General features: G+C 66.8%; 2 protein-coding genes across 3 annotated transcripts; both read left to right on the top strand.

The window, feature by feature from the left end:
- Positions 1-757: 757 nt before the first annotated feature.
- On the top strand, positions 758-6,609 carry NPDC1 (neural proliferation, differentiation and control 1). Of its 2 annotated transcripts, none has more exons than XM_023243095.2 (9): positions 758-1,066; positions 3,690-3,836; positions 4,943-5,077; positions 5,171-5,344; positions 5,433-5,499; positions 5,576-5,660; positions 5,746-5,825; positions 6,053-6,149; positions 6,240-6,609. In XM_023243095.2, exons 1-9 carry the CDS (start codon positions 955-957, stop codon positions 6,306-6,308), a joined length of 966 nt encoding a protein of 321 aa, XP_023098863.2. In that variant the 5' UTR covers positions 758-954; the 3' UTR covers positions 6,309-6,609. The 2 variants fall into 2 exon arrangements, with proteins under 2 accessions (XP_023098863.2, XP_023098862.2); XM_023243094.2 differs by lacking the exon at positions 758-1,066 and adding an exon at positions 1,185-1,319.
- Positions 6,610-12,033: 5,424 nt separating this feature from the next.
- On the top strand, positions 12,034-13,938 carry FUT7 (fucosyltransferase 7). The gene is made up of 2 exons (XM_011288752.4): positions 12,034-12,167; positions 12,276-13,938. The coding sequence occupies exons 1-2, from the start codon at positions 12,162-12,164 to the stop codon at positions 13,290-13,292; spliced, it is 1,023 nt and encodes a 340-aa protein (XP_011287054.3). The 5' UTR covers positions 12,034-12,161; the 3' UTR covers positions 13,293-13,938.
- The last annotated feature ends 899 nt before the right edge of the window (positions 13,939-14,837 follow it).

The following is a 14,837-nucleotide window of genomic DNA, read 5'->3' on the forward strand; positions in this document are numbered from 1 at the left end:
GGGTTTTGAGCCATTTCACGAGCCCGAGGGCAGCCAGCCCTACCTTTGGGATTGTGACACAAAGGGCTGAGAAGACGCATCGGGTGTGGAGGCTCACCCCTGTTCTCTCGGCAAGGTGAGCCGGAGGGAGGTTTCCAGGTGGCAGGGGTGGCTGTGCTCTCTGGAGGCAACCGGTGCGCTGTAAGGGTGTGCATCCATAGGTGCGTGCTGCCGTGAGGCCTCAGGGAGCTAAAGGCTGTCACCTAGGGACCGTGGACAGCTCCCAGCCGCTCCAGGTCGCTCTTGCCCCCTGGCGGCCTCACTGAGAGCAGCCGCCCCATTCCCCCGAGCGGTCACCAGCACCCGCCTGGTTCTGCGAGGGTCTGCTGCTGTCCATGTGTCCCTGAGGGCCCAGGTGCGGACGCACCTGTCCACCCGTGTGCGCCTGGTGTCCCTGTGTTCCTGGGGCTCGCGCCTCCAGGCCCAAGGCAGGTGCCTCGCTCCAGCGGGGCGGAGGTTGGGTGGGAATTGACGACAGAGAGGGGACCCGAGGGAAGTGTGTCCCGCGGAAGCCCACCCCAGGCCTAGCCGGGTTTGTGGAGGACAGAGAAGGCCCCCGGCTGCAGAGGCCACAGAAGTCGGGGCGCCCCGAGGCCCCGAGCGAGGAGGTGGAATCGGAACTAGAGGAAGGGGGAGGGGGCGCAACCTGGAGGCGCCGGCCCGCCCCCGCAGGTGGAGCGCGCAGGCGCACTCCCCGAGCGCCTCCCGCCGCCGCGCCTGGATCCCGGATCCTTTGCCGCAGCGTCAGCGCCGCCGCCGCCGCCGCCGCCTCTTTTCCGCCTCCTTTCCTCCTCCGTCTCCGCCTCCGCTCCCTCCTCCTGCTCCGGCTCCTCCGCCTCCCGGACGCGACGCCCGCAGCCCGCGCCGAGCCCCGGGCCGCGCGGTGCCATGCTGCCCCGGCGGCGGCGCTGAAGGATGGCGACGCCGGTCCCTCCGCCCTCCCCGCGACACCTGCGGCTGCTGCGGCTGCTGCTCTCCGGCCTCGTCCTCGGCGCGGCCCTGCGCGGTGCCTCCGCCGGCCGCCCGGGTGAGCCAGCGCGTCCAGCGCAGGCCGCGGGGGCGCCCGGGGGCCGGGGAGCGCTCGGCTGCGCGGCGCCGCCGCCCTCGCCCGGCCGCAGGCCCCGCCTCGCCCGGGATGGGTAAACAGGCTGGGCCCGGAGGGCGCGGCGCCCTAGGGGCCGCCGAAGGGCTCCCCCGGATGGCGCTTCTCTGGGTTCCTGGCGGCGAACCCGAAGTTCACGCGCGTCTGGCCTTTGTCTCTGGATACGTGGGCTTGTTCTGTGTGTGCCTGTGTCTGAGGAGGGTTCTCTCCGGGTGGGCCCGCCGCTGGGAGTCTGTCCTGTGCGCGTCTGTGTGTGTGCGCTTCTCGGCCTCCGCGTGTCCGGGCCTGGCTCCGGGTGCCTGCCGGCCTTGCTGCTGGTGTCCGTCCTGGGGACTGCCTGTCCCCGTGTGTCGGGTGGCGGTGGGGACGAACCTTACCTTGCTGCGGTGGGGGAGTCTGAGTTGTCCCAGGCTTAGGGGCTTGTTCTGGCCTCAGTGGGGCAGGAGAGCTACCAGTCTGGAGCTTCCTCCCTCACCTCCTGCCCTGGAGGGCCCCCTTATGCGCTAGGGGCTGAAGGGCACCCCCCAAGGTATGCTCCGCAGAGCCTGAGGAGCCCAGCGTCCTGGGAGATGGGCAGTGAGGCTCCAGGTCCGAAGGTCTGCGGGAACCCAGGATCCAAAATGCACCCCCACTCCAGGGCTGAACTGGGAGACTGTGCTCACACATTCATTCACTTCTCCTGACAGCAGCACAGGAGAGGTGCTATTCTTAGCCCATTTTACAGGTGAGAAAACAGGTACAAAGAAGTTAAGTGACTGGTAGGTGGTACAGCTGGGGTGCCAACCTGGGCCGTGTGGTTCTGTGGGAGGCCTCCAGAGGCCTCCTGGGCATAGCACCCCTGGACAGGGGGCCGGGGCACGGCTGGCCAGGGATCGTGAAGGCTGCCTGCTGAGAAGCTGACACTAGAGCACGAAGGGTGGGGCCTCCCGAGGAAATGCAGCCTCTGTGCTGAGCCCCTGGGGTGGGCAGTTGCTGTCCCCGCTGCTGATCAGCCTTATGCTCTCACAGATGTGGGATGTGGTGCCAGCCAGTCTCCAGCTGCCGCTGTTCCTGGGACCTCATCCTGCGCCCGAGGCGGGACTGGGGACTGTCCCTGGGGCCTCGTCCTGCACCCGAGGCGGGGGGGAGGGGGACTTTCCCAGGATTAGCGAGGCAGCAGCCATGTCTTTCTAGGCTGGAGGACTGGGAGTGGAGGGAGGCCTCTGCAACCCAGACCCTGGCACCAGCTTTGCGCTTTGGGCCTCTACCCCTGGCCTAGTGCACTCTGGGTTCTCAGCACCAGGAGCAGGGACTGTCTGGCTTCTTGGGCACCCAGCTGGTGGGTGGGGTCCAGACTGATGGGCTGACACAGGCTTAACGTTTAACTAGCCCACGCCCCAGGTCGGCTTTCTGATACCGGTGCCTGCTGACCGGAGGTAGTGCAGGATGGGGTCCCCGGGATGGGAGTCTGCCTGCTTGCCGCAAGGACTGCTGGGACTTCCTGCCTACAGACAGGAGGCTGGGAGTATCAGGTTACCAAGGAAACCAAGTCAGGCCAGCCAAGGTCTGGAGAAGGACAGGGCCGGGGAGTCCCTGATCCCTCACATACCTTGGGCTCTAATGGTCCTCCTGCAGTATATGTGTGTGTGTGGGGGGGCTAGGTAGAGAGGAGTAGTCCTAGTTCTCCAGAGATGCCCCATCCCAGCCTCCCCAACCAGAATTGACGGGCCCGCTGGGTACCTTCCGGGGTCCTCTGGCTCTGCTGCTCATACCTGGGGCCAGCGTCCCAGGCCTTGGGAGATTCCCTCGTTTCGAGGCAATTCTCCTGCATCTGAGAAGGGAAACGGGCGTGGAGGCCTACTAGCTGCGTATACAGGACTCCCCGGTCCCTGGCAGCGTGGCTGCAAGGGTGACCCTGGCCTGGCTTCCGTATTTCAAGCAAGTCAGATTTGCTGACCCTATTCTAGAGCTCCCCAACCCAGCAACTTCTCTGTGCTCTGGTGACAGGCCAGAGGTCAGACGCTGGAGGAAGGGCTGTCTTCCCTTGTTCTAGGCTGTCTTCCGGCTCTGCTCTGGGGCTGGGGGATGGCATGCTGGGACTTGCAGGACAGTCCTGACGTGGTGGGAGAGGTGGGCGGCCAGCATCCTACGCTGTCCCTCTCAGAGACGGACCTGGGCCCCACCTTCCGGGGCTCCCAGTCTGGATGGAAGGTCCAGGGCTTGTTCCGGGCACGTTGCAACTGCAGGCAGGACCCAGAGCGCTGCACGGCCCTGGCCAGGAGCGCTGTTGCTGTGCAGCCAGTGAGGGAGGGCTTCCTTACAGGGCTGGCTCAGGCCTCCCAAGTGGACTCTGGGGAGTGGGTGGGGCAGGGAAGTTCCAGTAAAATGTTGGGACTGCTTGTCTTCCTGGTCCTGGTTTCTGGCTGTTGGGGGGAAGGGCCTGCCCAGAACAATGGCCGGAGCCAGGCCAATGGGTCGGCTCAGTGGGGGAGGAGTGGCCAGGGCGGTACTGTCTCTGTGCAGGGGCTGAGCCAAGCAGGGCGGTGACCTGGCTCTGCTTCCTTCCTAGATGCCGCCGTCTGTCCTGGGAGCCTGGACTGCGCCCTGAAGAGGCGGGCACGGTGCCCCCCGGGCGCGCACGTCTGTGGGCCCTGCCTTCAGCCCTTCCAGGAAGATCAGGAAGGGCTCTGTGTACCCAGGATGCGCCGGCCTGTGGGTATGGGAGAGAAGGATGTCCTCCGCCCTCCCCTGTCCTGACACATTCGCCACTCAACCTCGGCTCCTAGGTCCCTTGAGCTTTGTCAGGTGCCGGAGACTCTTCTGTCTCCGAGTAGCCTGGTGATCTTTCCAGATAGCACCAGCCCAGAGCCTGGCAGTGTGCCGAGGCCTGGGGCAGTTAGCCCCTACCGGGACAAAGGGTGTGTGGTGTGAAATGCTGGGGTGACTCCAGGAGAGAAGGGGGTTAGAGCTCCCCAAGTCCTATCCCCTGGGCTGCCCCGGCTCCTCGCCCAGGGTGACCTCTTTCTCCGTGGCTCACTCACCCTGTGCAATCCATGTGGCTTACCGACCGATCTGAGCCCAGGATGTCTGGACAGCCAGCCAGATGCTGAGTGACTTCAGGTGTGAAGGGGATTACAGAGGGATGCCGGGGGAGCTGAAGTCTGGTGGGGCAGGAGGACCTTCCTGGCTGTAGGGGAGGCAGGGGAATGAGATGTACAGGCTTGCTTCTAGAAGGTGGCAGGTGTCCTGCTCTTCGATGCTGTGCAGAGTGTCGGCCTGGAGCCTCTGTCTGAGCTGTGGAGCCCACGGCAGGGATGGGGAGGAGGAGCCGAGACACCAGCCCCACTCAGAGAGCTGCCCTCAGTTCCTACTGATGACCTGGGGAGGGGGGGACAGAATGGGGCCTCTCCCCTCTTCTTGAGGAGCCACTGCCTGTCTTGGTAGAGAAGGGGTGGAGTGATGCATGGGTAACAGGTAGGGCGAGGAGCACCCTGCCCTTCTCCTCCTAGCCTCTGCACATTCCCCTAACTCCTCCGCTCCCTTGCCCCCACCCCCACTTTCCTGGGAAAGCTGCCGCTCCTGTGGACTGCCTTCGGCTGTCACCATGGCAACTCGGGATGGCCGGGGCTGGCAAGCTGGTACCTGATCCTCTGGCCACCACCGGCCCCTGGGAGGAGCCTGGAGGGAGAAGGAGGCCTAGGCCTGGAGTCTGCTTCCCGGACCGGCCTCACCTTCTCTGGAGGGCCGCCTGCAGCTGGCGTTGCCAGGGATGGGCTAGGAGCCTCTCCATCTGATGGCTCCTCCCCCCACCCCACCCCCCAGGGGAGAACCTGCCCAGGACGAGACTGGAAGACGAGATTGACTTCCTGGCCCAGGAGCTGGCCCGGCAGGAGCCCCGGCACTCCAGGCTCACGGCCCAGCCCCAGCTTGAAGGCGGACAGCAGCACCTGGAGCCCGGTGAGCCCCAGCCGGTCCCCCTGCGTCTCCCCACCACTTTTGACCCCCCAGGCTGGTCCTGTGCTCTAACCGTACCCTGCCTTCTCTCTGCAGCAGCCACCCTGGGGCTCTCAGAGCGTCGCCAGGGCCCCAACCTGGGCCTCCCCTCCACTCGGGGAGCCCCGACACCCACGGTCCACACATCCTTGGGCTCCCCTGTGTCGTCTGGGCCGGTGCACATGTCTCCCTTGGAGCCCCGGGGCGGGCGCGGTGACGGCCTCGCCCTCGGTAGGTCTGCGGGTCTGTAGGTCTCGGTGGGCCGGATGCAGGGTCCCGCCCAGAAGGCCGTCCTCCTCACCGCGCCCCCTCCCCGCAGTGCTCGTCGTGGCGTGCTCGGTAGCCGGCGCGGCTGCTCTCGCCGTGGCCGCTCTCTGCTGGTGCAGGTGAGCGCGGGGCGGGCCGGGCGGACTGGGGACCGCGGGCGGCGACCCCGCGGGTCTCAGGCTCCACTCCCCGCAGGCTGCAGCGAGACCTCCGCCTGACTCAGAAGGCCGACTACGCGTCCCCGCAGGCGCCGTGCTCCCCAGCGACGCCCGGGATCTCGGTGCGTGGCCCCGCCCCGCCGCCCCACCGCCCCGGCCCGGCCCCTTCCCGCCGCGGCCTGACCTCCCTGCCCTCCCCCTGCACAGCCGGGCGACCAGAGGCTAGCGCACAGCGCCGAGATGTACCACTACCAGCACCAGAGGCAGCAGATGCGGTGCCTGGAGCGGTGAGAGGCCCCACCCGGTCTGCCGGTCCCCATACCAGCCAACCTACCCGGCCCGGCCCTGCCGGCTGCGGCTCGCCCCCCCTCCCCCCCCCCCCCCCCCCCCAACCCCCCAGCCCGCCGCCCCTGCCCTTGGGCTCTGGGGCCAGACGCTCCGAGGCCCCCCTTGCAGCCCGGGCCACCTGCGCTGGAGGGTGTGGGAGGACCGAGCCGTCCCGCCCCCCACCCAGGCATAAAGAGCCGCCCAAGGAACTGGAGTCGTTGTCGTCCGACGAGGAGAACGAAGACGGCGACTTCACGGTGTACGAATGCCCCGGCCTGGCCCCCGTAAGTGCTGGGGCCGGGGGTGTGGGGGGGCACTTACTGCCTCCTGGGCCGCTCTCCCGTGCACCCCGAGCCTGACACTGGCCTTCACAGACCGGAGAAATGGAGGTCCGGAACCCGCTGTTCGATCAGTCGTCGCTGGCCGTGCCCCTGCCGCAGTGACCCGAAGGCTGCCGCCCACCGGCTCCCGGACCGCACGGCCCACGGGTGGGGAGGGGCAGGGCTTGGAGTTTCCCCCTACAGAGACCGTGTTGAAGGTGGGCGTGCTTGTGGCTGGGCCAGGGCACCAGGGCGGGACCCCCTCATTGAGCAGACTCAGCCCCCGCCTGCCAGGGACCACGTTCCCCTTGCACCTGCCCTCTGGAGTGAGAACCGCAAATGAGGGGATGGGGCGAACCCCCTAAAGACCAGGTGCGGATGAGGCACCCTGGAGACAAAACCATTAAAATACATTTCAAACCGACCATCTTGGCGTGTGCTGGAGACCGGCCTCCGTCCCACCATCTGGGGCTGCGGAGGATGGGGGTGCAGTGGGGACCTGGGGCTCCTCCCACGCTCTGAGGGGGGGGGGAGGGGCATCTCTGCCCCCTGCTGGGGAAGAGAGGCTTTATTTTTCCACCAACACGGAGGACCACCCTTATCCAGTTTCCCCTGTGGGCCTCACCCCTACTGAAACTTCTCTCTCAAGTTGGGGAGGGAGGGGTGAAATGTGGGGCCAGGCGGGTCTGGAGTCGGTACCACCCCCTAAAAGAGCCCATTCCGTGTATGCTAAAAAGGGCAGGGGAGCGGGGGAAGTGGGCGCCCACGCACACCTGGCAGTGGGCACCCGAATGCCATTCTGCAGTTGCCCACCTGGGCCAGAAGGCGGGGAAGAAGCAGGCGCTGAGTGTGGGTTTGTTACAGGGACCACAGAGACACCTGGGCCCCTGCAGCACGTGGGCACGGCAGGCAGAGGGACCTGAGGGCTGCGGGCTGCACGCAGACCAGGGTGGAGCAGGTGAGGGGGGAGAGGTGGCCGGGGCCCTGAGTGTCAGGAACTGGGTCTTGGCCCACACCAGCCACCCACCCGGGAGCAAGGATGCCGGTGGAGGGGAAGAGTGACCTTCAGGTGAAGGTTCAGAGCGGGGGTGAGGGGGACCGCGCTGTGTCATCAGAGGTGTGGAGGGGTTTCAGGGAACAGGAGGGCCTACTGCAGACGCGGACGGGGTGCAGGGATTGGACCCGTCTGCCCCACTGAGGCTGGGGGCCGGGGGGAGAGGGTTGGGTTCAAGAGAGGAATCTGAATTTCTTTTTTAATGTTTACTCGTGTATTTTGAGAGAGAGAGAGAGAGAGAGAGAGAGAGAGAGAGACAGAGAGACAGAGACAGAGAGAGCGGAGGAAGGGCAGAGAGGGAGAGAGAGAATCCCTAGCAGGCTCCGTGCTGTCAGCTTAGAGCCAAACGTGGGACCCAACTCATGAACCGTAAGGTCCTGACCCGAGTCAAAGTCAAGTTGAGCCACCCAGGCACCCTGAGAATTCTGAACTTCAGGGGCGACCCTGAGAGAGGGAGACAGCCGGGTTCCTGAGGAGAGACCGGTGGGCTGGGCTGGGGGAAATGAGGTTGCCCCTGCTTGGAGCACACGGCCTGTCCTAAAAACGTCTGTCTCTGGGGCTAGTGCCCACAAGGCTGGGAAGTCCTTTCTCCCCACCCTGGCTCCTGGGCTGTGGCCTTGGGCTGGCCCGCAGCTGGGAGCCTCAGTTTTCCTTCTGCGCACTGGTGTGGGAGATGGAAGGAGGCAGGTGCAGGGAGCTGGGAACCTGTGTGGGTGAGGGCAGGGTGACGATCGCATGTCCACTGTTGCTTACTCTGTGCCTTCAGGGGAGATAGCCACGGAGGGAAAGGTGTGGCGGGCCCCAGCCTCTCTCAGGAAGGCCCAGGCGGTCTGCATTGCTGGCTGGCTCCTACATACTGAGGGCCAGGAGGTTCCCCTTGAGCTCTGGGGTCAGGCCCGGTGTCAGGACCCTTGCCTTTCCCGCTTCCTGTGGCCTGACCTGGGCAGGAGCGGCCACCAGGGCTTTGCTAGCTTCTGTCCCCAGCGTCCTGGCTGCCTGCTCCCCAGGGCCTCAGACAGGAGGGTCCTTCTTCCTGGGCAGCTGCAGTGAGACAGGAACCGGTATGTCTGGGCCAGGGAAGCAAGGGCAGGGGCTGGGGTCCTCCAGGCAGTTGGGTCTCCCTTGGCATAGGCCCGAAGCAGCTCAGCAGCCCGCTCCCTACCTGGTTCAGGCCTTCCATTGGCCTCAGGTGACCTCAGGCAGGGCCAGTCCCTGCTTTTGCCTAGACTCCAGCCACCCTTTTTCCCCACAGGCCCAGGATACAGTGGGCTGCCCTGGGGTGGGGGCTCGGGGCCCAGGAAAGCTGTCTCCACAGGGACTTTGGAGACCCCAATCCTGGGCGAGGGGCCCATTACCTTCCTCCATACCACCTGTAGCCTCGTATCCCCGCCACTGTTCCTGTTGCCGTCCCAGGGCCCCTGACCACGAACAACCTTCTTGGCACAAGAGGCTGATCCCATCTCTGCCCTCTGGCCCGACCCTGTGCAGAGCCCTCCTGCTTTAGCTCTTTACCAGCCTTCCCTAGCTTGACATTCTCCTTGAGCATAGGTGACGAAAGGTGACATTCTCACAGCCCAGCAGAGACTCCGAGGTGACACCCATCTGTTGGGAGATACCCCCACCTCTGCCAGACCCTTACCCCGCAAGAGTGTAAGATCACATGTGGCACAGGACGTGGGGTGGTCCCTTAGCCAAGACCCTATGAAGTGGGCACTTGCTATGTGCAGACCCCAGGAGGTGACGCCTTCCTCCTGCAGTTCAGACACACTTCCCTGTCCCCCTGGGTGGCTGGCTGGGCTGGTTCCGAATCCCAGTCCCCCAGCTGCACCCCCACCCCGGGTTTTGTGCGGAACAGAAAGAGACGAGGCAAACTCAGTGCATGGGCATCTGGCGCTGGTCTCGGATGAGGAAGTGAACGTGCTCCCGGCCTGGGCGGGAAGGGAAGGGGTAGGAGAGGAGGCGCTGTGCTGCTGGCCTGGACCTGTGTGCCCTGTGGCTGGTCCACGTGGCCTCTGCAGCTCGAGATCAGAGTTGTCTCCCGCGGCAACTGGCGCCCGGCACAGCCCTCGTGCTGCACCCCCAGCCTGGGGGCTCTTTGGCCACCTGCCACTCTCTGCACCCGCCTTCCAAAGGCTTCCCTGAACCCCCAGCATCATCTTGCCTTTGACAACGAAGTGTGTGCTGCCCTTGCTCCCTCCCCTGCGGGAGCAGGTGGCTTTGGAGCACGGCCACCAGGGGGCCTTCTGGGCACAGGCATGGACTCTGCCCTGCTCAGGATAACCCTTGGCCGGCAGGCAGCTAGGCTGTGGCCCCCCCCTTCCCTGAGGCAGCCCCCCAGGCTGGAGCTAACGCTGGTCCAGCCCTCCACCGCCCTAGGTGCTGCTGCCTGGCCACTGTCTGCAAGGGGGAGGTGGCCAGTGGCCCGCCCTCCGTCTGGGGCAGGGCCCCCCACCCCCATCTGTGGTTCCTTCAGTGGGTGCCCACAAGGAGGCCGGCCCCGAAGCAGCCCGGAGGGCTCAGCCGGGGGAGCCACAGTACGCTCCTGCTCCCAAGATGCTCACGGGCTGCAGAGATGGAGTTGGGTGCCCGCCTGCGTCCCAGAGAGTCACAGGGCCTGGGGTGAGGCGGCAGGATGAGGCCCCCGCTTTCCCTTTGACTCACGCTTTCTCACCTTCTTGACTTTCCCCTGAGAGCGTCTCATTCTGACTTGTTTCTAGGCCAAACCTCAGGGCCCCATTTCCCAGCCAGCAGGTTTTCATGACGGGGGGCCGCCAACCCGAGCTGGCAGGTGTGTGACCGGGGAGCAGTGGACCTGCGGCGGAGGGCAGGGAGGGTCCTTTCAATCCACCCAGAAAGGCAGCGGGCTGTGGGTGTGGGTGAGGCCTGTGGTGAGCGCCTTGGCCAGCCTGGCCGCGCAAACAGGAAGGGCACGGGTGCCAGCAGCCAGAAGCCAGGTCCTAGCTGGCTGCCGTGGGATCGGCCCCTGCCCACCTGTCCCCCTGCCCACCTGCTGGGTGCCTGCCGCAAGGAGAGGTGGGCTGAGGCCAGGGTGTGGCTGCTCTGTGGTACACCCGTCAGTGGAGAGACGCCAGGGTGGGGCCAAAGGCTCAGCGCCACCCGGGGCATCCCCCTAAACGTCGGTGGGGGGGGGGCTCCGGGCAGGCCCTGGTGACCACCGGCAGGGAGTCAGGCCTGGCTGCGGCACCCACACCACAGGCTGCCAGATGGTTGCCGCCAGACCCCATAGCCTTCCTCCCCTCCTTCCACGTTGCGCAAAGCCCCACTGCAGCTCGGAGGTTATGCAGCGGCAGGGGAGCCCCACAGATGCCACACTGCCCCCTCTCCTGCATCGGCCTCTGTCTCCTCCGTGGATCTCACGCCAGCTCCCGGCTCCACCCTGACAGCAGTCTGGTCCTCACTGGGGGGGGGGGGGGGGGGGGGCGGGGGCTGGGAGAGGCCAGCAGCTTCAGGTGCCACAAAGTGAAAAAGGATGGGGACAGCGGGCTCTGCAAGGTCCCCAGAATGGGGTGGGGCAGCAGACCCAGCCAACAGTTCCTGTTTGGCCTTCCTTCCACAACAGCCATCCCGCAGATTCAAGAGCGGGACCGGCCTGAGGCCTCCGGAAGCTGAGCACGAGGGCCAGTCCTTGCCCTGGCACGTCGGGGACCACGTGAGGGTCCAGCCAGGGTGAAGGAGGCAGATGGGCGCTGGCTGAGCTGAGCATGGGGAGGGGGCCAGAGCTCAGGGGAGGCCGACCTTGCCGGTTTGCCGTGTCTCCCGCTCAGAGGAACTGGAGAAGAAGGGGAAGGAACTTGACCTCCAGGCCTGGGCCCCCAGAGCTGGCCAGAGGGCAGCGGTGGGGGTGGAGAAGGCCTCTGGACTTGTGCCTTCCTTTTCCTGGAGGGAGCAGGCGCCGGCCCCCTACCTGCCAGCGTCAGGGACACAGCGACTCCTTCCCTTTCCACCCTGGAAAGCCCCCTCCCTGTCCCCACCCCCATCCTGGGCTGTGGGGCCCGGAGGAAGAGGCCTGGAGCCCCCAAGGGCAGGCCCCTGCCCATACTCCAGGCTGGCCGGGACCCTGGGACTTCGTGGACATGTGTCCTTGGGTGAGGAAAGAAGGCACGTGGCCCTGCAGCCCACCCTGGGGCCAGGCCCAGGCTGGCGCCTGCCCTTCCTAGGCACGTGCTGTGGCCTGGTGTGGACGCTCCCGGGACCCCGGGGCAGTCCCCCTCCCTGGGAACCTGGGTTCTGTGGCGAGGCAGGCGTGCTAGAGGCGGCAGGGGTGAGGAGGGGCGGGGCAGCGCCGTGAGAAGCTGTGGCCGAAGGCTCAGGCTCCTGGCAGGGCGCTGAGCACAGCAGGTCTTTGTGGGGGTCTGGGAGTGGCAGAGCGGGCAGGCGTTGGGCAGGGGAAGTGGGTGATGCTACCGCAGGAGGGGCCTCCCAGGGAAGTGCGCCCTGCTTTCCGGGCCTGGGTGGTGGGCAGTGACTGGGTCCTTGCCAGCGGGGCGCTCTTCTGGGAAGGGGGCCCCCCCATCGGCCCAGGACGGCTCCTCCCCTGCTGGCCCCAGGCCCCTTCAGCAGGGGAGCGGGGCCTGGTGTGGGCTCTGGATGGCGCCCCTCCTAGAACCACCTAGCCCCCCTCCCCCACAGCCAGAGGCTCGGAGGAGAAAGCCAGCGGGCGGGCGGGCAGGCGGGTGAACCAGGATGGTGGCTGTTGCCAAAGGTCACCCCCAGGGCGGGGGCCGGGGCGGAGCGGGAGCAGGAAGATACCCTGGTTTCTGTCATCTTGGGCAGATGAAAGGAGATCGCTTCCAGGTGGGGCCGGGCGCGGGGGCGCAGCTGTGATTTCAGGGCGCCTCTGCCTAGTGGCTGCTGTGATTTGAGATCCTCGGGTGGCTGCAACCGGGCGCTGTGGATGAGCCATGCTGGTGAGTGCGTGGTCCCCCGGGAGACCTGGGCCGGGAGGAAGGGGCCCGCGGGGCGCGCCCGGGAAGACAGCCGCTCTCCCCCCTCCCCCCCCCGCGTGTCCCCTGTAGGATGCGGCCCCACTCAGAGGCGTCGGGCATCTGGGGATGCTGGCCGGAGCCGCCCTGCTCTCCACCCTGTGGCTCCTGTGGCAGCTCGGGTGGGCCCCCGCGAGGGTCCCCGTGGCGCCGCCCACGCTCACCGTCCTCGTCTGGCACTGGCCCTTCGCCGACCAGCCCCCGGAGCTGTCCAGCGACACCTGCGTCCGTTACGGGGTGGCCCGCTGCCGCCTGAGCACCAACCGCAGCCTGCTGGCCAGCGCGGACGTCGTGGTGTTTCACCACCGCGAGCTGCAGAGCCGGCGGGCCCGCCTGCCCCTGGCCGAGCGGCCGCGGGGGCAGCCCTGGGTGTGGGCCTCCATGGAGTCGCCCAGCCACACCCGCGGCCTCGGGCGCCTGGGCGGCATCTTCAATTGGGTGCTTAGCTACCGGCGGGACTCGGACATCTTCGTGCCCTACGGCCGGCTGGAGCCTCACGCGGGGCCCGCCCCGCCGCTGCCGGCCAAGAGCGGGACGGCAGCCTGGGTGGTCAGCAACCTCCAGGAGCGGCAGCGGCGCGTGCAGCTGTACCGGCAGCTGGCGCCCCACCTGCGGGTGGACGTGTTCGGCCGCGCCAGCGGGCGGCCGCTCTGTGCCGGCTGCCTGCTGCCCACCGTGGCCCCGTACCTCTTCTACCTGGCTTTCGAGAACTCGCAGCACCGAGACTACATCACCGAGAAGTTCTGGCGCAACGCTCTGGCCGCCGGCACCGTCCCCGTGGTGCTGGGGCCCCCGAGGGCCACCTACGAGGCCTTCGCGCCCGCCGACGCCTTCGTGCACGTGGACGACTTCGGCACGGCCCGAGAGCTGGCCTCGTTCCTGGTGGGCATGAACGAGAGCCGCTATCGGCGCTACTTTGCCTGGCGGGACCGGCTCCGCGTGCGGCTGTTTGGGGACTGGCGAGAGCGCTTCTGTGCCGTCTGCACCCACTACCCCCGCCTGCCGCGAGACCAGGTCTACCGGGACCTCAAGGGCTGGTTCCAGGCCTGAGCCCTGGCTGCAGGAGGAGGCAGAGGGGGGCGGCCGGGCGCTGGCGGTGTGGGTGGAAGGCTGGATGTTGAAATCAAACCACCGGGCATCCGGCCCTGATGCGCAGCCGTCAGGTTAACATGGAGGCTGGGGTCAGAGGCTAGAAAGCAGGGGTGTGGGAGGAGGGGGACGATCTGGGCGGGCTGTCTGGAGGAGGCTGGTGAGCACTGGGGCGAGCGTTTGGCGGTGAAGGTTGAGAGCAGGGAGTTAGTGGGGGTGCGTGTTGCTAGTTGATCGCAGACGCAGGCTCCCGCGACCTCTGAAGACCTCCCTCCCCGCCTTGGTGACATGCCGGGCGGATCGAGGCTGTGCCAGACACGGCGGCGGGGAGGGGGAGAAGGCCAGAGGCAGGGCGCTGGGCCTGGGGGTCATGCCCTCCTGCAGTCTGTGGGGGGAAAGACCGCGCCCCCCCGACCTCCTCTGTAACGGACCGCTGGCCCGGGTCGTGCGGGCACATCACCCTCGCCCTCCACGGTGCCGGAGCCCCGGTGTGCAGACCTGTGCCAGGCCTGGGGACACCACACAAGCACACCAGTTCGCTGGCCTCTCCCACCCGCGGCCCACTCTAGGGAGGGCAGCTGCCAGTAAAGGGAGAACGAGAATGGCATGTGCTGACTCTTTGTCTCTCTGCCCCCACCCCCCGCCGTTTCACCCCTGCCACACAGGCCTCCTTGTCCTGAAGGAATCGGGCCCGCTCCTCCTCAAGGCCTCTGAGCTCCCTGTGCTTGAGAGGCCCTCCCCCACACTGCTCTGCCCGCGCCTCCCAGCTTCCCTTAGCCACTGCCAGACGAACAGCATGGCATTGGAGAGCCTTCCCTGACCGAGGCGGGTGGAGGGCAGGGGTGCCGAAATCTGAAACCTGGCTCGGGGGGGAGGTCAGAGATACCCCGTCTTAAAGACCCTGGGATTTCATTTTCAGGCTGCAGAGGCGTCTGGGGTGTGGCAGGGCTTGGTTTGTGATACCGGGTTCTCTCTGACAGGTGGTTTGTGGCCGCAAGGGCAGAGGTGGGTACTGACAATGGGGCGGTCAGGGCAGCCCCCGTGGCAGGCTGCGTGTGGGGGAAGGAGCGGAGAAGCTGGTGGTGCTGACGGGGGCCTCCAACAGGCTGAGCCCCTGGGGCAGGGGACAGGATTCGCCCCTGCCCCAGGTGGGGTTGGATGGCATGTGGAGGCAGGAAGCTGCCCTCCCCCTGGCAGTGGCTTGTGGGAAAGGCCTGCCAGTGACTTCCTGCCCTGACCTGGCAGGGAAAAGGAAGCGTCCTCAGGATGTACGGTGGGGTGGGTGGGGGACCGTGCCCCCCACCCACCCCACTGTAAAGAAGGAGCTGGGAAGGGGCAGGTAGCTGTGGTTCCCCCCAAAGCCTGCCATTCAGCTTAGGGTGCACCCTCTATGCGAACCACAGACATGGCCATCTCTCGGCCTGCGCCTCCCGTTGGCAAGTGGGGAGACTGAGGCTGGGGAGGAGCCACCCGAGCCACCCACAGAGGTTCCCTGCCCCCTGCTGG

The sequence above is a fragment of the Felis catus genome, chromosome D4, assembly GCF_018350175.1.
Source record: "Felis catus isolate Fca126 chromosome D4, F.catus_Fca126_mat1.0, whole genome shotgun sequence".
NCBI lineage: Eukaryota > Metazoa > Chordata > Mammalia > Carnivora > Felidae > Felis > Felis catus.

Excerpts from the sequence above, each read along its gene's own strand:
- NPDC1 (XM_023243095.2), top strand. The coding sequence starts at position 955 with ATGGCGACGCCGGTCCCTCCGCCCTCCCCGCGACACCTGCGGCTGCTG. Across the intron at positions 5,078-5,170 it reads ACAGCAGCACCTGGAGCCCG|CAGCCACCCTGGGGCTCTCA; the intron begins GTGAGCCCCAGC and ends TTCTCTCTGCAG. Across the intron at positions 5,500-5,575 it reads GCCGCTCTCTGCTGGTGCAG|GCTGCAGCGAGACCTCCGCC; the intron begins GTGAGCGCGGGG and ends CACTCCCCGCAG.